The sequence below is a fragment of the Manis pentadactyla genome, chromosome 5, assembly GCF_030020395.1.
Source record: "Manis pentadactyla isolate mManPen7 chromosome 5, mManPen7.hap1, whole genome shotgun sequence".
Classification (NCBI taxonomy): Eukaryota; Metazoa; Chordata; class Mammalia; order Pholidota; family Manidae; genus Manis; species Manis pentadactyla.
The window spans coordinates 75,383,662-75,406,906 of NC_080023.1; the positions used below are offsets into that span (position 1 = coordinate 75,383,662).

The 23,245-nt window shown below is 34.6% G+C and overlaps 1 protein-coding gene across 5 annotated transcripts in view; it reads left to right on the plus strand.

Annotated features, from left to right (window-relative positions):
• CCSER1 (coiled-coil serine rich protein 1) overlaps positions 1–23,245 on the plus strand; it is a 1,396,684-nt gene that overhangs the window by 158,843 nt on the left and 1,214,596 nt on the right. For all 5 annotated transcript variants that reach the window (XM_057502445.1, XM_057502443.1, XM_057502446.1 and 2 more), the window contains exon 2: positions 17,990–19,354. In XM_057502445.1, the coding sequence (XP_057358428.1) occupies positions 18,031–19,354 (1,324 nt within the window). In that variant the 5' untranslated portion in view covers positions 17,990–18,030. The remainder of the gene's footprint in view (positions 1–17,989; positions 19,355–23,245) is intronic.

The following is a 23,245-nucleotide window of genomic DNA, read 5'->3' on the forward strand; positions in this document are numbered from 1 at the left end:
GAACTGGAGCATACATTGAAAAGTTGGATTCAATATTACTGCCTATGCTGATTTGTATTATTAGGCGTTGATATTATTGATTATATATATATATATATATATATATATACACACACACACACACACATACACAGACATACACATAATTATACATGTATGTATAGTCACCTTTAAATTTAATCTCCTAACCTGTATTTTATTTCGTATTTAAAAAAATTTTTCCTCTGGTTTTTCTATTTCTTATTCACATTGATAGTACTTTCCTCCTCTTATTTATATTTGTGTCTGTGACCATGAGCTATTCTATGCAATATACTAAGTAAATTTTTAAAATTAAAATTCTACAGCATATAATTGGAACAATATATGCTACTATCTTCATATATATTTTACACGAATATGTTTCATACAAAGCAGTATGTTTAACTGTTGTTTCAAAAACGATGAGGAGAAAACATTGGAAAATAAATAATAAATTTGAATTTATATATATCTGAATTCCCTTTAAAATGTAAGTCCTATACATGTTTATAAATGAACTTAAAAAATTATTTTTACTATTCTAATTATTGCTTCAAACTTTCAAGAGTTGGAATCTTCCTTCAATTCAGAAAGCATTAATTTTTATAAGATGCTAATGTTAAAGAACCATACACTTAATTTGCAAATATATGTGGAAACTTTTATTTTTCATTTACCTAAAGGACTTAATGATATTTTAAATAATTGTCTGCCTAATAAATCTTACATTGGTTTTTCATTTGAAATTTGAAAGTTACAAGAAAAAATTTGACTTACCTCTTAAAAAGGAAGTCTGCTGCACCCTCTGCTGATAGGTATATGTAACTGCATGTAATTTATTATAAAGTGGGTCCTTAATTTTTCAGTAAAGAAAGTAAAACGTTTAAGGCAAATCCAGTCATTTTAATATTAAGTAAATAAACAGACCATTAGAAATGTCTAAAAGAAGCATGCATCTTGGATCTAGCAAATATAAACCAACCTGTCTTCTTAGTTTACTAGCCTTGAAAAGAATGGTATAATAGCATCAATTTATTATTATTGAGAAAAACTCAGAACGCCACCATAATAGTTCCAAATCATCATATAATTCAAATTTTTTACCCAACTAAAGTAATTCTTAGCGGTTTAATGTTTGTATTACAGAAATCCTAAAATATTAAAAAGATTGTGAAAAACCTGGAATGATCCTTAGTGTTTGAGCTATCATTGACAACATTTAGATTAATTATTATATGATAAAAAAATAATGAAAAAGTATTTTAAGAAAAATGTAGCTTTCAATCACAAAACTAAGTAGAGTTTGAACTGTTAGTAAAGTACATCTGAATTTATAAACAGATTCAGTTTGGACTGATGGTCACATAAAATAATGAGTTTTAGTATTAAAAATGTAGGTTTATGAAAAATAAAAGTCTGTATACTGATAAGATTCTTAGTAGTTCCATAGGTTTTATTTATGTAAATATTTCGTGTTAAAATATAAAAAAATTGAAGAGATTTTTAAAACACTCACAGCTGATGTATGTATTTTGCCATATCTGGTTCAATTCTATCAAGAAAAAACTTCTCCCCAGCTGCTTACTCTTCCAGAAGCAGCTACTATTAATATTAGTTTTTGTGTACCCTCCAAGTTACTTTGAACACATTTACAAGCCTATATCCTTCAACATACAATTTTTTGATAGGCCATATATTTTTATACTACCTTAATTTGAATTTTTTAAAGTTTAAATTATAGAAGTAATTCATGAATTCATTTTTGGTGTTTAACTTCATTTTGATATTTCTAATGGCCGCATTTATGTCAGCCCTGTTCACATTTTGATGTATATCCTTCCATATTTTTTATCTGTGCATTTACACACATGAATCTAGAATATTTAATACTTTTAAATTTTCATCGTACATTTGTAATTCATGTAAAGTGTTTTAGCAACTTGATTTTAGTAACTAATACCTGGGAGTTTTTTCTGGGTCAATTCATATCTTTTACCTTTTATGTTTAGCTCTTATCTATTATGCTTTGGAATAGCATATTTTATTTTTTATATTCTGTTCATGGACATTTATATATTTTAAAAATTTTAACTATTATAAAACAACCTTGAATATCTGTATACATGTTTCTTTGTGCAGATATGTGAGTATCATTCTAGGGTAAATGCTGAGAAGTGAAATGATTTAATTTGTTATTTTGAAACATGATTTTATAAAATTACCTTAACAATTTGAGCTTTTTCATAAGTATCTATAAGTACCACTTCACTCACCCAAACTTGGTGTTATTTAGTTTTAAAATGTTAGCCATGAAAAATAGTAACTTGTGGTTTTTCTTGATTAAAAATGGATTTGAATATTTGTTCATATGTTGATTGGTGATTTGTGATTCCTCTTCTATACAAGTCCTCTCCATACTCTGCTACTTTTTTTCCTTTGTGTTTTCTGTTTCTAAGTGGCTTAAAGGAGTTCTTTCTTACATTCCCTGATTACTAATGTGTTTTAATATCTTTTCATATATCCATTGGTGATTTATATTTCTTCTTCTAAGAATTGCTTGTTTATATTCCTTATTCATTTATATTTCCTTTTGCATTGTCTTTTTCTTACTGATTTATAAGGATTCTTTAAATATCCAAGATACCAATCCTGTGCTTGTTCTATATGTCTCAAGTATTTCATCCTATATTCCTTAGTGAAGTCTGTAAGTGATTGACTGGCGCGGAGATACAAAAGACCAGCCAGTGTCTCAAGCTCTCAATTAGTTTTCCAGATCCCTGGGATCAGGCTGAAACTAGTCTCCATTTTTTACCACAACCTGTATTAGGTTTTCCCCTCTCCTATCCTGTATTCTTTCCTCACCTCCTGAGAATAATTCTCTAATGAATTGCTTGAACAAGAATCCCTTGCTCAGGCTCTGTTTGTAGGAAACCTAAGCTAAGACACTGTGAGGAGCTTTCTTTCCAAATAGTATTTTAAAACCAAATCAAATTCTCCAATGTTAAGATATGATTATAAAAAATAATAAAATTGTTTTTTATTAACAAACATTATACTTTCAGATGTTTCCTCTTCTATTTGAAGTTGTTTATTTGTTTTATTGACATTGGCATTGCTCAGCATATTTATCAAATTCATCTTTGGGGAATCATGTTTGGGGTTTGAGGCAGTCTTTGAATATTCATAATATTGTCAGTTATTTACTCCTTGAAGTCTGAATTATTTTTATGAAAGTTAAAAACTAAGACTGAATCATTGAACTCAATCCCTACTTAATAAAAAATTGAACTGAACTTGTAGTCAGGAAGGAGATTAACCATGGTCAATAAAAATTTGGGTCAAAAGCAGGCCATGGTTGAATGAAATTATTTGTAAGAGATAAATTAAAAAGTGTTTGTAGTATTGGCTGCATCACTCTTTATTCAGTGATAAATATATATATAACAATACTGATCCCAAGTTCCATTGATATACAGTTACTGTGGCCTCTAATAACCTTTCTGTCCTGTTCAAGATAGACTCAGGAAATGACAGCATTAATTTATGATTAGTAGACAGAATAGAACTTCCAGCTGAGAGGTTGAGGAAGTTTTAAGCTAAGTTTTACTTAGCTTTGAAACAGCACAGCCTGGTTAATTGTTCTTGATAAATAACTTGTTATTAAGTTATTAAGCATTTATCATGTGCTAGATCCTGTTTTAAGTGCTTTTTTGCACTTATTTGATCCTCACAAAAATTTGTTCAGACATGGGCAACTATTATCTGCATGAAGATCTCAGGCTCAAGTAACTTTTTAAGCCATTCTTCATTCACAAAACTCATATGTGTAGTGCTGAATTCAAATACAGATGTTCTTGCATCAGAGTCTACATACTTAACAGTTATGTATTCATTGTATGTAAATCCCAGAACATAAACTCTAGCATTTTTAAGAAATAAATGTTGTCTCATTAACTAAGTCTGGTCACATATAGATATTGTTTTTAGACTTCTTTCTTTTTTCACTACTAACTTCTGTTTAATCTCTGGCCCAAATCCATTCTTTTTTGTCTTTATTTCTCCTTTCCCTCTGTCTCATCTGTTCACTAAAGGATGAGGACCATATCTGTTTGGGTTTCAAGATTACATGTCTTTCTAAATATGTATCACCGCCCCTTCTTCCATTGATTTAGACAACTAGTTTATCTGCTTTCTAAATTGTGCTAGAATAATCTCTTTGAAATATATTCTCCTTTCCTATTGCAGCAGTTCCCATTATCATGCTAATTTGGCATCACTCTCTTTGTCTTTTTACCTAGGAGATTGATTTATACAGATCCAATCAGGGGCAATCTTTGCTCACATACCATCTTTTGGGTCAAATGATTTTTAGTAGTTATGTAAAGGTATACATTTTTGATATAGACAATTATTTGTTTGGGTTATTTTCTTGCTTATTTGTTGAAAACAACTTGGTGTACTCAAGGTGGCTAAATTATATGCAAATTAAAATTTTTTCAATTAAACATACCCAATCAATTATAAGATTTCTAACTCTTTCTATCTTTGGCTGACAATACCATTCCCTTTCCTGTGGCACATCACTCACTTGGTCTGGATGAGTCTTCCTCTTAATGTGCCTCGTATTGTCATTACTGACCCTACCGGCTGAAGTGGCCCTTGTTCATGTTGTGTGAGTGGTTTAGCTGTTAAAAATGCTACCATTAGTTCCCCATTCATTTAAGGAAAAACAGTAAAGCATTTTAGAAATACATGTAAGGGTAAATTACACTGTAAAGTAAAAGAATGTCGAGGTGTAAATTGTATGGCTTTGTAATAGAGTCTGGACTAGAAGGCTTTCCAGCTAAGCTCTAACTACCTAATTAGTTTGAAATCTAAAGTTACGTCTGTGGTCAAATGATGCAGTTAGGTAAAATTGTTTTGATAACTTCAGATTATTGTCTTATTTAAATTTGGTAAAAACTAGTCAATGCTCATGGATACGTTTATGTATGACTTATTTTTTGCCATCAACTTTCTTAATATTGAAAAATTATCACCTAGAGAGTATTTGTTTTCTGTGAAGTTTCTTTCTTCCATCTCACCATGTATCATAGATTTTCGGTTCAGCATGGTTATTTAGGCTTTATTGGGTTATTTTCTGAAATCTTTTCTGAGAAAGAATAGAGCTAGGATTGAATTTAACTCACGCAATAATCCCCACAAATATTTCAAATATTAATCATTGTTTTAAAATTCTAATAGAAATGTATACTTTGGGAGAGGTTCATCATAAGGGTTAGCTGATTTTTTAAATAGAGTGATTGGTTTGATTTTGAAAAGTAGCTTATTTTCACAATCCCTTTGTGTGCGGCACCACCATATGCCACTTGCTTGAATGCACTTAATCAGCAAAGGGAGAAATTGCAAATCTGTTCTCTACCTGGCAGAGTGTTAAGTTTTTGATTTCATGCTTTTTCATTCTTAAAAAGAAATCACTTATAAAATAATAATAATAATTTTTTTTGTAGATAATTATTTTTTATTGAAGGGTAGTTGACAAACAGTATTACATTACATTAGTTTCAGGTGTACAACACAGTGATTGAACATTTATATACATGATAATTCTAGGTACCAGCTATCACCATACCAAGTTGTTACAATATTTTGACTATATTCCTTATGCTATATATTACATCCCGGTTACTTATTTATTTTACAATTGGAAGTGTGTACTTTTGTTGTTGTTGTTGTTAGGGCATCTCTCATATTTATTGATCAAATGGTTGTTAACAACAATAAAATTCTGTATAGGGGAGTCAATGCTCAATGCACAATCATTAATCCACCCCAAGCCTAATTTTCGTCAGTCTCCAATCTTCTGAAGCATAACGAACAAGTTCGTACATGGAGAACAAATTCTTACATAGTGAATAAGTTTCATGGTGAACAGTACAAGGGCAGTCATCACAGAAACTTTTGGTTTTGCTCATGCATTATGAACTATAAACAGTTCAAATATGAATACTCATTTGATTTTTATACTTGATTTATATGTGGATACCACATTTCTCTCTTTATTATTATTATTTTTAATAAAATGCTGAAGTGGTAGGTAGATACAAGATAAAGGTAGAAAACAGAGTTTAGTGTTGTAAGTGAGTTGCAAATGTAGATGATCAGGTGTGTGCCTGTAGACTATGTGTTGATCCAAGCTAGACACGGGCAATAAAACATCCACATATGCAGAAGATTTCTCTCAGAACGGGGGGGTGAGGTTCTAAGCCTCACCTCTGTTGATCCCCAATTTCTCACCTGATGGCCCCCCTGCAACTGTGCCTGTCTTAGGTTGTTCCTCCCTTGAGGAATCTTACCCGTCTCTGGCTAACCAGTCATCTTCGGGGGCCATACAGGGAAATGTAAAGTTGGTAAGTGAGAGAGAAGCCTTATTGTTTGAAAAGGTTAGCTTTTTACTTCTTTGCATATTTATGCCCTGTGGCTTCTATGCCGAGCATTTGTCTTGAGGTATCTTTACCACTTGGAAGAATTATGATACTTGGTAACTTTGATATGAGGCACGAATTCTATTTAAGGGTTGTAATTAGGAAGGAAGAATAAAAGCTATAGAAGTAGCTAGTGGAAAAAACATGGGAAGATTGATTATTTCTTTGACATATCTTCTTGTAGAGTAACTTCAGCATGTATAGGTTTTAAACTACTAATTAAATTGTACACACACATTAACATAATAGGAGTATAGTTACATAACCAAAGCATATCTGTAATTACCAGCCATCTCCAGTGAAACCAAGAAAACCAGTTAGGCACCTTAGGCATTTGTGAAAACTTATCTATGATATGGTGGATATTGTCCAACTGAACTTGAACAGTCTGAGAGAAATCAGACAAATTAAAACAACCCATTCCTGGGGACTGTTCACATCCCATATGTTCTTTTAACAGTAAATAGTCTGTAGTTGTAAGATTTTGGAGTGCTACAATTTGCACTTCTCCTAATTCTTGGTTGAGTTCCAACAGTATAGATCCAGTCAAATTTGTTGTTTTACTGTATGCACAGGCCAGCTTAGATATCTCCTTCTTCATTCCCATGGCAAGTCCAGGAACTGGTGGGATGAGTGCATCTACAGCTGTAGCAGTGCGTGGATCTTTGTTGGGGTTTTTTGATGATCATCTTCTGGCATGAGTCTTCCAGAGAGTGCTGATGTTGGAAGTTCTTTTTCATATCATAACTTAGTTCATTTTCTGGGTAGCCCAATTAGGCTTTGATCCTCTGTATAAACACAAACAGACCATTTGCCTACACTTTTATATGCCCTTTATACCCTTGTGTAGAACTCATTGGAAGTCACCACACAGGAACTGCCTTTTTTTTTTTTTTGTATCATTAATCTACACTTACATGACGAATATTATGTTTACTAGGCTCTCCCCTATACCAGGTCCTCCCTATAAAACGCTTTACAGTCACTGTCCATCAGCATATCAAAATGTAGAATCACTACTTGCCTTCTCTGTGTTGTACAGCCTTCCCCTTTCTCCCACCCTCCCATTCATGCTAATCTTAATACGCCCCTTCTTCTCCCCCTCCTTATCCCTCCCTACCCACCTATCCTCCCCAGTCCCTTTCCCTTTGGTACCTGTTAGTCCATTCTTGAGTTCTGGGATTCTGCTGCTGTTTTGTTCCTTCAGTTTTTCCTTTGTTCTTTTATTCCACAGATGAGTGAAATCATCTGGTATTTCTCTTTCTCTGCTTGGCTTATTTCACTGAGCATGATACCCTCCAGCTCCATCCATGTTGCTGCAATTGGTAGGATTTGCCCTTTTCTTATGGCTGAGTAGTATGCCATTGTGTATATGTACCACATCTTATTTATCCATTCATCTATCGATGGACATTTAGGTTGCTTCCAATTCTTGGCTATTGTAAATAGTGATGCGGTAAACATAGGGGTGCATTGGTCTTTCTCATACTTGATTGCTGCATTCTTAGGGTAAATTCCTAGGAGTGCAATTCCTGGGTCAAATGGTAAGTCTGTTTTGAGCATTTTGATGTACCTCCATACTGCTTTCCACAATGGTTGAACTAATTTACATTCCCACCAGCAGTGTAGGAGGGTTCCCCTTTCTCCACAGCCTCGCCAACATTTGTCGTTGTTTGTCTTTTGGATGGCAGCCATCCTTACTGGTGTGAGGTGATACCTCATTGTAGTTTTAATTTGCATTTCTCTGATAATTAGCGATGTGGAGCATCTTTTCATGTGTCTGTTGGCCATCCGTATTTCTTTTTTGGAGAACTGTCTGTTCAGTTCCTCTGCCCATTTTTTAATTGGGTTATTTGTTTTTTGTTTGTTGAGGCATGTGAGCTCTTTATATATTCTGGATGTCAAGCCTTTATCGGATGTGTCATTTTCAAATATATTCTCCCATACTGTAGGGATCCTTTTTGTTCTATTGATGGTGTCTTTTGCTGTACAGAAGCTTTTCAGCTTAATATAGTCCCAGTTACTCATTTTTGCTGTTGTTTTCCTTGCCCGGGGAGATATGTTCAAGAAGAGGTCACTCATGTTTATGTCTAAGAGGTTTTTGCCTATGTTTTCTTCCAAGAGTTTAATGGTTTCATGGCTTACATTCAGGTCTTTGATCCATTTTGAGTTTACTTTTGTATATGGGGTTAGACAATGGTCCAGTTTCATTCTCCTACATGTAGCTGTCCAGTTTTGCCAGCACCATCTGTTGAAGAGACTGTCATTTTGCCATCGTATGTCCATGGCTCCTTTATCAAATATTAATTGACCATATATGTCTGGGTTAATGTCTGGATTCTCTATTCTGTTCCATTGGTCTGTGGCTCTGTTCTTGTGCCAGTACCAAATTATCTTGATTACTATGGCTTTATAGTAGAGCTTGAAGTTGGGGAGTGAGATCTCCCCCTACTTTATTCTTCTTTCTCAGGATTGCTTTGGCTATTCAGGATCTTTGGTGTTTCCATATGAAATTTTAAATTATTTGTTCCAGTTCATTGAAGAATGTTGCTGGTAGTTTCATAGAGATTGCAGCAAATCTGTATATTGCTTTGGGTAGGATGGCCATTTTAACGATATTAATTCTTCCTAACCACGAGCATGGGATGAGTTTCCATCTGTTAGTGTCCTCTTTAATTTCTCTTAAGAGTGACTTGTAGTTTTCAGAGTATAAGTCTTTCACTTCTTTGTTTAGGTTTATTCCTAGGTATTTTATTTTTTTTGATGCAATTGTGAATGGAGTTGTTTTCCTGATTTCTCTTTCTGTTGGTTCATTGTTAGTGTATAGGAAAGCCACAGATTTCTGTGTGTTGATTTTGTATCCTGCAAATTTGCTGTATTCCGATATCAGTTCTAGTAGTTTTTGGGTGGAGTCTTTAGGGTTTTTTATGTACAGTATCATGTCATCTGCAAATAGTGACAGTTTAACTTCTTTTTTACCAATCTGGATCCCTTGTATTTTTTTGTTTTGTCTGATTGCCATGGCTAGGACCTCCAGTACTATGTTAAATAACAGTGGGGAGAGTGGGCATCCCTGTCTAGTTCCCGATCTCAGAGGAAAATGCTTTCAGCTTCTCGCTGTTCAATATAATGTTGGCTGTGGGTTTATCATAGATGGCCTTTATTATGTTGAGGTACTTGCCCTCTATTCCCATTTTGCTGAGAGTTTTTATCATGAATGGATGTTGAACTTTGTCAAATGCTTTTTCAGCATCTATGGAGATGATCATGTGGTTTTTGTCTTTCTTTTTGTTGATGTGGTGGATGATGTTGATGGACTTTCAAATTTTGTGCCATCCTTACATCCCTGGGATGAATCCCACTTAGTCATGGTGTATGATCCTTTTGATGTATTTTTGAATTCGGTTTGCTAATATTTTGTTGAGTACTTTTGCATCTACGTTCACCAGGGATATTGGTCTGTAGTTTTCTTTTTTGGTGGGCTCTTTGCCTGGTTTTGGTATTAGGGTGATGTTAGCTTCATAGAATGAGTTTGGTAATATCCCCTCCTCCTCTGTGTTTTGGAAAACTTTAAGGAGAATGGGTATTATGTCTTCCCTGTATGTCTGTTAAAATTCCGAGGTAAATCCATCTGGTCCAGAGGTTTTGTTCTTTGGTAGTTTTTTGATTACCGTTTCAATTTCGTTGCTGGTAATTGGTCTGTTTAGATTTTCTGTTTCTTTCTGGGTCAATCTTGGAAGGTTGTATTTTTCTAGGAAGTTGTCCATTTCTCCTAGGTTTCACAGCTTGTTAGCATATAGGTTTTCATAGTATTCTCTAATAATTGTTTGTATTTCTGTGGGGTCCGTCGTGATTTTTCCTTTCTCGTTTCTGATACTGCTGATTTGTGTTGACTCTCTTTTCTTCTTAATAAGTCTGGCTAGAGGCTTATCTATTTTGTTTATTTTCTCGAAGAACCAGCTCTTGGTTTCATTGATTTTTGCTATTGTTTTATTCTTCTCAATTTTATTTATTTCTTCTCTGATCTTTATTGTGTCCCTCCTTCTGCTGACCTTAGGCCTCATCTGTTCTTCTTTTTCCAATTTCGATAATTGTGACATTAGACCATTCATTTGGAATTGGTCTTCCTTTTTAAATATGCTTGGATTGCTATATACTTTCCTCTTAAGACTGCTTTTGCTGTGTCCCACAGAAGTTGGGGCTTAGTGTTGTTGTTGTCATTTGTTTCCATATATTGCTGGATCTCCATTTTGATTTGGTCATTGATCCATTGATTATTTAGGAGCATGTTGTTAATCCTCCATGTGTTTGTAAGCCTTTTTGATTTCTTTTTACAGTTTATTTCTAGTTTTATGCCTTTATGGTCTGAAAAGTTGGTTGGTAGGATTTCAATCTTTTGGAGTTTTCTGAGGCTCTTTTTGTGGCCTAGTATGTGGTCTATTTTGGAGAATGTTCCATGTGCACTTGAGAAGAATGTACATCCTATTGCTTTTGGATGTACAGTTCAATAGATGTCTATTAGGTCCATGTGCTCTACTGTGTTGTTCAGTGCTTCCGTGTCCTTACTTATTTCCTGCCTGGTGGATCTATCCTTTGGGGTGAGTGGTGTGTTGAAGTCTCCTAGAATGAATGCATTGTCATCTATTTCCTCCTTTAGTTCTGTTAGTATTTGTTTCACATGTGCTTGGGCTCCTGTGTTGGGTGCATATATATTTAGAATTGTTATATCCTCTTGTTGGAATGAGCCCTTTATCATTATGTAGTGTCCTTCTTTATCTCTTGTTACTTTCTTTGTTTTGAAGTCTATTTTGTCTGATATTAGTACTGCAACCCCTGCTTTCTTCTCGCTGTTGTTTGCCTGAAATATGTTTTTCCGTCCCTTGACTTTTAGTCTGTACATGTCTTTGGGTTTGAGGTGAGTTTCTTGTAAGCAGCATATAGATTGTCCTTGCTTTTTATCCATTCTGTTACTCTGTGTCCTTTGATTGGTGCATTCAGTCCATTAACATTTAGGGTGACTATTGAAAGATATGTACTTATTGCTATTGCAGGCTTTAAATTCGTGGTTACCAAAGGTTCAAGGTTAGCCTCTTTAGTATTTTACTGCCTAACTTAGCTCGCTTATTGAGCTGTTATATACACTGTCTGGAGATTCTTTTCTTGTCTCCCTTCTTATTCCTCCTCCTCCATTCTTCATATGTTGGGTGTTTTGTTCTGTGGTCTTTCTAGGAGTGCTCCCATCTAGAGCAGTCCCTGTAAGATGTCCTGTAGAGGTGGTTTGTGGGAAGCAAATTCCCTCAGCTTTTGTTTGTCTGGGAATTGTTTAATCCCAACCTCATATTTGAATGATAGTCGTGCTGGATACATTATCCTTGGTTCAAGGCCCTTCTGTTTCATTGCATTAAATATATCATGCCATTCTCTTCTGGCTTGTAGGGTTTCTGTCGAGAAGTCTGATGTTAGCCTGATGGGTTTTCCTTTTTAGGTGACCTTTTTCTCTCTAGCTGCCTTTACAACTCTTTCCTTGTCCTTGATCTTTGCCATTTTAATTATTATGTGTCTTGGTGTTGTCCTCCTTGGATCCTTTTTGTTGGGGGTTCTGTGTATTTCCGTGGTCTGTTCGATTATTTCCTCCCCCAGTTTGGGAAAGTTTTCAGCAATTATTTCTTCCAAGATATTTTCCATCCCTTTTCCTCTCTCTTCTTCTTCTGCTACCCTAATAATACGGATATTGTTCCTTTTGGATTGGTCACACAGTTCTCTTAATATTGTTTCATTCCTGTAGATCCTTTTATCTCTCTCTATGTCAACTTCTATGCGTTCCTGTTCTCTGGTTTCAATTCCATCAATGGCCTCTTGCATCCTATCCATTCTGCTTATAAACCCTTCCAGAGTTTGTTTCATTTCTGCAATCTCCTTTCTGGCATCTGTGATCTCCCTCCGGACTTCATCCCATATCTCTTGTGTATTTCTCTGCATCTCTGTCAGCATGTTTATGATTTTTATTTTGAATTCTTTGTCAGGAAGACTGGTTAGGTCTGTCTCCTCTGGTGTTGTCTCTGTGATCTTTGTCTGCCTGTAGTTTTGCCTTTTCATGGTAATAGGTATAGTTTGCAGAGCTGGGATGAGTGACGGCTGGAAGAACTTCCCTTCTTGTTGGTTTGTGGCCCTCCTGTCCTGGGAGAACAGCTACCTCTAGTGGCTTGTGCTGGGTAGCTCCATGCAGACAGGTTTTCTGCTTCCTGCCCGGCTGCTATGGAGTTTATCTCTGCTGTTGCTGTGGGCGTGGCCTGGCTCGGGCAGCTGCTCCAAAGTGACGGAGTCGCGTTGGAGGGGTAGCGGCTGGGAGGTTATTTATCTCCATAAGGGGCCTCCCTGCTCCCTGCAGCCCAGGGGATTAGGGTGCCCAGAGATCCCCGGATTCCCTACCTCTGGATTTAGTGTCCCGTCCTGCCCGTTTAAGACTTCCAGAAAGCACCCGCCAAAACAAAATGACCCCCCAAAAAAAAAAATTAAAAAAAAATTTTTTTTTTAATTAAAAAATAAAAAAAGTGGCCACTCTTTTTTCTTTCTTCTCCGGCGCCAGCCTCAGGCATCTGCTCACTGGTCTTGCTGCCCTGTTTCCCTAGTATTGGGGTCCCTATCTCTTTAAGACTTCCAAAAAGCGCTCGCCAAAACAAAACAGAAAAAAAAAAAAATTGCTGCTCGCTTTTCTTATGTCCTGCGGTGCCAGGCCTCTGGTAACCGCTCACCGTTCTTCCTGCCCTGTTTCCCTAGAATCCAGGGCCCCGTGCACGCACTGTGTCTGCGCTCTTGTCCGGATGGCTGGGGCTGGGTGTTCAGCAGTCCTGGGCTCCGTCTCCCTCCCGCTCTGCCTATTCTTCTCCCGCTGGGAGCTGGGGGGAGGGGTGCTCGGCTCCCGCCGGGCCCCGGCTTGTATCTTACCCCCTTCGCGAGGTGCTGGGTTCTCGCAGGTGTGGATGTGGTCTGGATGTTGTCCTGTGTCCTCTGATCTTTATTCTAGGAAGAGTTGTCTTTGTTATATTTTCATAGATATATGTGGTTTTGGGAGGAGATTTCCTCTGCTCTACTCATGCCGCCATCTTGGCTCCCTCTCTCCTATACAGTAATTATTATCCACGTTTTAGTTCAGTAAGTAACAGAGCTTGGGAAAAAAAAAGAAAATGTTATGCTAATTGAATATGTATGCAAGAGGTATTTTTTGTATGTTTAGTTTTGTTTTTGCCATAAAATAGAACCAATTTTTGCAAGAATGTAAACAGTGATACTTAGGATTATCTCAAGGTATGGGACATTAGGTAAATCTTCTTCATTTTTGGCTTATAGTCAAATATATAAGGACTGTCCAAATTCTAAGAAAATTTTGAAAAATGTTGGGAAAGAAAAACAGGTGAAGAGTGTTTTGTTTTGTTTCTTTTACCTGCACAGACATTCCTGTTTGTGTGTATGGTAATCAGTTTCCAAGATGATATTTCTGAAACCCTGCAGGTTGTTTTAATGCCTTTGGAATTGTGAGAGAAAGTGCATATTTTGTTTTCAGTATTTCTTTCTTCTTTAATGTGTTTTACTGTTACTTTAGTTTTTAACAGGTAACATATTATCAATCTATGTAACCCCTTTATCTATAGTCCATATCTTCTTCATGTCAAATAAGAAATTGGTCTTTAATTATACTCAAATTAAATCTACCATATTTATGTTAACCTCCATAAGGTAATGATAGTGTTTGCTAAGGTTATAGAGATCACTGGATAAAGTACTTCCCAAGAGCTTTTTGTTAAATCCTGGTGCTGAAGAGCAAAGGGTTCTCTTTCTTCAGCTGAGGTCAAGCTGTGTTTCGTACCACTTCTAATTAGGTCAGTATGCATCTCTCTAGGGGCATTGTCTCCGAGCCAGTTTAATTTTTTTTGTTTATTTATACAGCTTTAAAGGTATAATTAGAAGATACTTATTTTACTTTTTATTTTACTTTTTATTAAGGTATCATTGATATACACTCTTATGAAGGTTTCACAAGAAAAACAATGTGGTTACTACATTCACCCTTATTATTGAGTCCCCCTCATACCCCATTGTAGTCACTGTAGAAGACACTCTTCTTATATGACAAATTCATTATATAATGACAAGGAGTAAAAATAATGTTTATGGCAGTAAAGGCCACTGGACAGTGGGTAGGTCTCGTTCAACCTGTATGTTTTTAGGACCTGTTATGGTTGAAGTGACTATGACTTTTGAACCAAGAAACATCAGAGGAGAATTGAGAATATATATTTATCTGATTTGGAAATTTAGAGAAAGATATGAAGATATATACAAAGTTTGCTAAGGGATTAAAGGTAATTGTTGTAATTAAAATAAAATTATAATGAAAAATAACATTAACATGTAGTGTTATATTTGTCTTTCATGAATTGATGTAATAATATTTAACTTGTACAGCATTTTGTTTCATTATGTTCTCAAGTATTAGCACATTTTAGATTATTGAATGACTTCGTAGTTTGAAAGGCTTTCAATTAACTTATAAATCTCCAAAAGTTGTAATTCAACATAAGTTATCTCAAAATTGTAGTATTTGTTTATGATAGTGAGACAGAAAATGTTTGTGTTTGAAATACTGATGTGTTCAAGTTAAAACTTCATTTTTTTGAAGTCCATTTGCTCCATAGTTACTAATTTTTCATTAGATTAGGCACTGGAATCTCAAAGCAAATCAGAGATGGCTTTTACCACTAGGAAACTTTTGGTAAAATAGAAAAGTCAGATAAACAGATGTGTACTAAGTAAGGTAATACTGGAGGACACATAAAGGAGTAGTATCGCATTCAAAATGGATGAGGATGGAAGAGGGGCCAGGGATGGCCTGCTGGAAGGGATGATATTATAGCAACAGGAATAGGAATTGTCACGTCAGAGTTACAGGAAGGGCATTCCAAGCCAGCTGACCTGCATCTGTAAATGCACATAAGGTGAAAATTAACAGAATATGGTAAGGGATGACCAATGCAATTAGACAATGAAATGTGAGGAAGGCAATGGTGAACCTGGAGATGTAGAGAGCATCCAGATCTTGTAGAGCCTTTCTAAAGAATATTGGTAAGTGCAACCTACAGATATTTTATCTTTTTCTCATTTAGCTGGAAAGCACTCAATAGGAAATAAAGACCTTCATTTACAAGATTATCAGTAGATAAAATGACATCTAAAGGATTTTTATCTCCAATAGATTTTTTATATGCTTCGTGTCATTCCATTCAGTGTACAAATATCTCTTAGTATCAATGATGTTCTTATTTGAATTAGATCAAATTTATTAGTAGTTTAAATGTATTATTTGTATCCAGTGGAAGTCTGGTCATTTTCATTATTTAGGAAGAGGCAAAATTATTGTAATTTTTTCTGAAATTTTTTTATTAGTTTAGTAAATCCTTTCAATACATGCTAAAGAGATATAGAACCGAGTCATTCATTCTTTTATTTTTAAGTACTGATACAAATGCAAGAAATACTAAAAAAAAGCCCAAGCAATATTTCAATGTGCATAAATTCTGAAGGCATTTCAATAGTAATAGTAAAAATCTTGACATTAGTGCATTGAAGACCATTGGGTTATCAACAGCAGGGTCAGAAAATCTAATTGTAGCAAGATTTTTCACTAGGCATTAAATGGTAATCTTGAAAATAATTGAAAAAAATTACAGCTGAGAATGTTAATTAAAGCATTATTAAGGGTAAAATAATGAAAAATATATTATTTTTGTATCCATTTTGGAAAACATAAGTTGGGAGGAAAATGAGATATTTTTAATTTGTGAAAGTCATCAGGAACTAAAATGTCTTTGTTTATGTTTTAAGCTTTCTTCTTCACCCAAAGCCTTACAAGAATACTTAAATGTTTTTCGAGTAGTTCACAGGTTGATCTAAATTCAGATTCAATCAGTGCAATTAAAAATCCAGTGAAAATCATATACTGCAAGCCTGTTAGATTTTATATCATTTGAACAAAATATTAAATATTTGTGAGTGCATGCCTGGAAAAGAAGGTATTTTTCATTTTTGTCACATACTTCTTCAAGGACATGAAAGTATTTTGCTTGACCAATCTCCTAATGTATCTGTAAGGATGATAAAGTGGAGGGCTGGTCATTTTATGTAGTATTTGTTATTGTTTAGTTAGGTGGTTTTGGTTGCAAAAAACAACAAAATAAAACTGAGTTTGATTCAAATTGACAAAGAGGTTATGTACATTATACTTTAGGAAATTAAGTGAAACTTAGAAACAAAGCTAAATGGGAACCAAATCATGGCTCATTAAAACCAGTGAAAAATAGTGATTACCAGAATAGCAAGACTGACGATACACCTTGGAATCCCTGAAATGAAAGCATATATGATAGGTCTTCAGCAGCCTAAGTTCTTGGCTTTTTACTGTAATGAAAGAAGTATGCACCATGCTCATTGTGAGCTGACTCTGTGGTTAGATAAGGCTTAGTTTCTTATTCCTGCTTTACCACTTATTAGCTGAGTAGACATTAGGCAAGTTATCTTTCTTTTGTAAAATGTCTATAGTAATAGTATCTATTGCTATGGTTTGAAGCGTTGAAAGAGATCATTTGTCTAGAAGTACTTGGTACATCACAGTTCGGAACTGTGCTGCTTTCTCCTTCTCTTTCTTCTTTTTCTTCATCATTGGTACCCTGATATTAATATGGTTCATACATTTTCTGTGCTTCTGCTTCTTTCACTGTATACTTTCAACTTGTCTCAACATTACCAATTCATTTAGCTTTTATTCAAGTCTTTTCTTTACTCATAGCTGTGATTTCCTCATAATGTTACCTTGTTTATAGCTCTACACTATGTCCTTTGTAGTTTAGTTTTCTGCCAATCTTATCTCTAAAGGTCCAAAATAAAACTCCAAGGGGAAGAATATGTCCAACTAGTTTCGGGTCACACCTTAGTCTGTGATTCTCTTATGCTCCGATCAGTAACTTATTGAGTCCTGTGGCATGTTTGGTGCTGCCCAACAGAGGCAGGAGTGCAGCATTCTACCCAGAGGGCTCTGATCATGGCTGCCACATACTATACCATCTAAAAAAAATAGACATAAAAAGTTAAGATTAAACTACTTAACAAATTATAGAACCAAAGTGAATATTCAAGACTGGGTCTTGAATAGTGATTTTTGTGCCTTCTACCCAATACTCTTTTGAATAAACTAAATATTCTTGATAATCTTGAAATTTTTGCACCATTATAAAGTTGCTCTGCAAAATTATTGGATAGTTTTGCTACTGATAAATTTTTAAAAAACCCTTAGGGATCAGAATTTTATTATTTATTGTTTCACTGTAAACCAAATTCTACTCCATGTCTTGGAAAAATAATGTTTAACTTTAAAATGTATCCTTTATACTTGAATTCTGTTGACTTGTTCTTTTTTCTTTAACTTTTCCCAGGCTGCTAAATTGGCTGTCACAGTACAAGCCTTGGAGTCCCAATGGGGGACTCTGGATCAAGGCGATCTACCCTGGTCTCCCGGTTGCCAATTTTCAGAAGAAGTATTAGCAGAAGACATGATTCTCTTCCTTCTTCACCCTCCTCCAGTAATACAGTTGGCGTCCACAGTTCTTCTCCTTCCAGCACTAACTCAAGCTCGGGTAGTACAGGTAAACGGAGGAGTCTATTCCGTACTCCTTCCATTAGCTTCCACCATAAGAAGGGGAGTGAACCCAAGCAAGAAGCTACCAACCAGAACCTAAGTATTTCAAATGGTGCTCAACCTGGTCACAGCAGTATGCAAAAACTGAGTTTGGAAGATCATATTAAAACCAGGGGAAGGCATTCTGTTGGTTTTAGTACTTCACGAAATAAGAAGATAGCAAGATCTTTGACAGAGGATTTTGAAAGGGAAAAAGAGCACTCAACTAATAAGAATGTCTTTATAAATTGTCTAAGTTCTGGCAAAAGTGAGGGGGATGATTCTGGATTCACAGAAGAACAAACACGTCATTCTGTAAAGCAATCAACAAAGAAGCTGCTTACTAAATCTTTTTCATCTCATCATAAATTTTCTAAGCCAATTCCACAGAGCCAATCCATTTCATTGGTACAACAGTCTGGATTCTCATTGGAAATTGCACAGTACCAAGAGAGAGAACCTGTATTAGTAAGAGCTTCTCCATCTTGTTCTGTGGATGTAACAGAACGGGCAGGAAGCTCTTTACAATCTCCTTTGCTTTCTACTGATCTTACCACAGCTCAGACACCTTCGGAGTTCTTAGCTTTGACTGAAGATTCTGTGTCTGAAGCAGATGCATTTCCTAAAAGTGGAAGCATGGTATCCCACTGTGACAACTTTGGACACAGTGATTCTACCTCTCAGATCTCTCCCAATCCTGCTGCTGTTAAAAAGACAACAGTAGACTTTATGGGAACTGTACCTTGTGCAAATCTGTCTCCTGGGAAATATAGGTTAGAAAGTCGATGTAGCACCGAATTGAGTTCCTTACCAGAAACCTCTGCTGCTAATCAGAAAGAAGTGTTATTGGAAATCTCTGAACTACCTGTTATGAATGGGAGTGACTCAGAGAATCACCTATCAGCAGATACACAAAGAGAAGAGCATCTGATATTACAGAATGGTGAAACAATGCTGGCAACAAGCTCCCCAAGGAAACTTGGATTTCATGAGCAACATAAAGTAATAGCTGAATGTGTTAAAGGGATCCATCCTATATCAGATTCAAGGATTATACCTTCTTCTGGTGATCATCACATTTTTAACAAAACTTCATATGGATATGATACAAATCCTGCCAAAGGTATGCTGGTTTTCTTTATATAATAAATATTATTTATAATTTTCATGACAGTTTATTCAGTTTTCTTACTCCATCTCATGAATGGAAACTACATTTTCTTTATTTTTCATTCCCTAATCTTCCCTAGTTATAATTTGTTTAAAATCATTATTTACTTTTAAACTTGCTTCAATTATGTTATGCTGAAAATGTGACTCACCAATATTACTCATATTTTTTAGTTATGTTATCCAGATTCTGACCCTCAGAAGAGAGTGGAAGTTAATTTTATTTGCAATTTGGGTTTATGTGGAATAACATCTTTCTTTATTAGACTTCATGATAGAGTATTGGTATTTCTTAGTTAATAAAATGGATATATTTCAGCCAAGACCATTATAAAATAAATTTATATATTTAAAATTTTATTACCTATTTCAACAGAGAACTCTTATTAAATAATATACGTATTTTGGCACAAATAATCTCTATCTCTAGTACAACAGAATTGCAAGCTTTAAAAATACTGTCTCTGGAGTCTGGAAGGACTGGTTCTCATCTTGCCTCTGTCATTAACTCTCTGTGTAACCTTGGGTACCCTCTCTTTGCTTTAAAAAGGATGGATGGTTGAAATACTGCAGTCTGTTATTTAACAGAAAATTTTGTCTAATACCAATTTCAATTCAAGAAAATTGTTGAATATATACCAGCTACTGGACTGTATTTGGCATTATTTTTATCATTTTTTTCCTCCGCAGTGATCACTATTACTACTGCTGCTCCTATTGTTACTACTAGTACTAACTAGTTCTCCCAACATTGAATGATTATCATGTCGTATTTCCTTTTCTGTGCATTTCCCCAAATTATCAAAGTCACAGTTATTATTGTAACCCATTTTATGTGCAAGGCAATTGGAGCACAGATAGGTTAAGTACTATGTCCACAGTTACAAAGATAGCACATAATTGTTTGGGGTAGAAACCCTATAAGGTAGGCACTAGTATGTAACCCATTTTACAAATTTGAAAACTCAGACTAAGACATTATATAGCTGGTAAATAGCACAGACAAGTTACAACTATCTGAGTCCAAAATTCAGGTTCTTAATGACTAGACTATAGTTCACATCATGACCCTGGCTCTTTACCAAACATGAAAAATAATACTAGAATATTGAATAAAATTTATAATAAGTAAAATTATATATTATAGTGTCAGGAATCTCATGATTTATTTAACTGGTCCTCCATGAATATGGCAGTTTCAAAGTTTCAGATGTGTTAATTGTCCAGCTATATAATTGTATAGCTTAATATTTTTCACATTCGATACAAAAGAGCACTTTTATGCATTTGCATACTTTTTTTCATTTTTTATTCTTGGTAGCTTTGTTCTTTTGGCTTTAGTTATACCTGCTTACTTAATAATATAAGAATAATGATGATGACGCTCCTGCTTTTGTAAACTTAATATGTGCCCAAAAAATTTGACGTAATTTGAAGGCATTGTTTCATTTAATCCTAACCAAAATTTTATGTGGCAGTTGTTGATAACTAAGTTTTAGGATTAAGTCATTAACTATGAAATCACATCATTAGCAAGTGGTGAATCTCTTATTGGAATCTAGACATATTTTAAAAGAAATAGCACAAAAAAGGGTAGATATGTGCTTGTCCTGGTTATATTTAGTTCTTATTTAGAAATGATGACTTGCCTGGGCATCAAATTGAATACTGTACATATCCATTTCTGTGGAAACTAGGGAATTACCTGGATGACTATTGAATTGTTGACTAAGATCCTAAATGCAAGCTACTTAACATATTAAATTAATTTCACTGAATTTGACAGTATATAATTTGTTCTTGGACATTGGCTATTCATATTATTTGCAGTTTTTAAAATAGAGGTAGGCAGGTAAGCCAGTAATGTCAACAAGGAAAAGATGATCGTATACTATCCTTCATTTTGTGGGACTGGTAGGAATGTATGCTGATACAGCCATACAGAAAACAGTATGGAAGTTTTTCAGAAAATTACAAATAGAACTACCATATGATCCTATTGCTATTAATAGGGATTTTATAACTTGGAAGTTTAAATTTGTAAAACCAGTTAAATAAGTGTATTTTATTTAAGAAAAGGTTGCTATGGACATTAAGTTCTGTAGTATTAAATTTATTCTGTATTTATTATGAAAGATGTTAAGCTAGTATTTAATAAACATCTGAAAGTATTCGGTATATGATCATATCAAAATTAATAATGTAATGTTTAGCTCTCTGGCAATTTAGCTTTCCTTCATTACCTTGAAAAGTTAATTAAAAATAACTGCTGTATGTTGGCTTAGTAGGTTTTGGCCAAAACTCTTTAAACCAGTAGATGAGCTTAAATAGAAAAGTTCATCCATTCACCTACTCACTCATTCATTCATTCAACAAATAGTTGTTTTGTCAGTGTCTTGGGTTCTAGGGAAATAGAGATAAACAGAATAAGCATAAATTCCTACATTCATGAAGCTTAGTATCTTGGGGATACTCAGACAGTTAATATACAAATAAATAAATGTCTGATGGTTGTAACTGCTGAGGATAAGTTTAAAGCAGAATAAAAGACTAGAAAGTGGGAGGTAAAATTGTAGTTTGTCTTGTTTCCAGCTTTATTGATAAATAATTGACAAAATTGTAAGATATTTTAACTACACAATGTGATAATTTGGTATAATGTACATTGTGAAAGGTTTCCCCCCACTAAGTTAATTAACACATCCTTTACCTCACAGTTACCATTTTTTTTCCTTGGTGAAAATATTTAAGTTCAATCTTAGCAAATTTCCATTATACAATATGGTGTTATTAGCTAGGGTCACCTTGTTATATATTAGATCTCAGACCGTATTCATCTTATAACTGAAAGTTTGTACCCTTTCACCAACCCCTCCTTATTTCCCCCACCATCCAGCTCCAGGCAATCAATCAATTTTCTACTCTTTGTTTCCATTAGTGTAACTTTCTATTTTTATATTTCACATGTAAATGATATCATCCAGTATTTGTCTTCTATTTGGCTTATTTCAGTTACCATAATACACTCCTCATCATAATGTGAGATTATATATATAGATATATACACACACACATATATATAGTATACATATACATATGTGTGTATATATATATGTTGCATCTTCTTTTTCTGTTCATCTGTTGAAAGATTGTTACTTCCATACCTTGGCTTTTGTACATAAAAATGCTGCTTTAAACATGAGAGTACACATATCTCTTGAGATAATTATTTCATTTCCTTTGCATATATACCAGAAATGGAATGGCTGGATCATATTGTAGTTCTATTTATAATTGTTTGAAAAACTTCCATACTGTTTCTGTAGTGGCTGTATCAACATACATTCCCACCAACAGTGTATAACTGTTCCCTTTCTCCACATCCTCGACACTTGTGATCTTTTGGCTTTTTGATAAACATCATAACAGGTGTGAGGTGACATCTCATGTGGTTTTGATTTGCACTTCCATGATAGTTACTGATGTGGAACACCTTTTCACATACCTTTTGGCCATTTATGTCTTCTTTGGAAAAATATCTAAGACCTTTCCCTATCTTTTATTGTTTTTGTTTTGTTTGCTATTGAACTGTGTGAGTTCCTTGTGTATTTTAGATATTAACCCTTTATTACGTACGTAATTTGCAAAAATTATTGCTCATTCCATAGGTTGCCTTTTCATTTTGCTGACAGTTTACTTTGCTCTATAGAAGCTTTTTATTTTGAACTAGTTCCTCTTACTTATATTTGTTTTTGTTGCCTTTGCTTTTAGTATCAAATTAGAAAAACTCATTGCCAGGACCAATATCAAGAGGATTACCCCTTATGTTTTCTTCTAGGAGTTT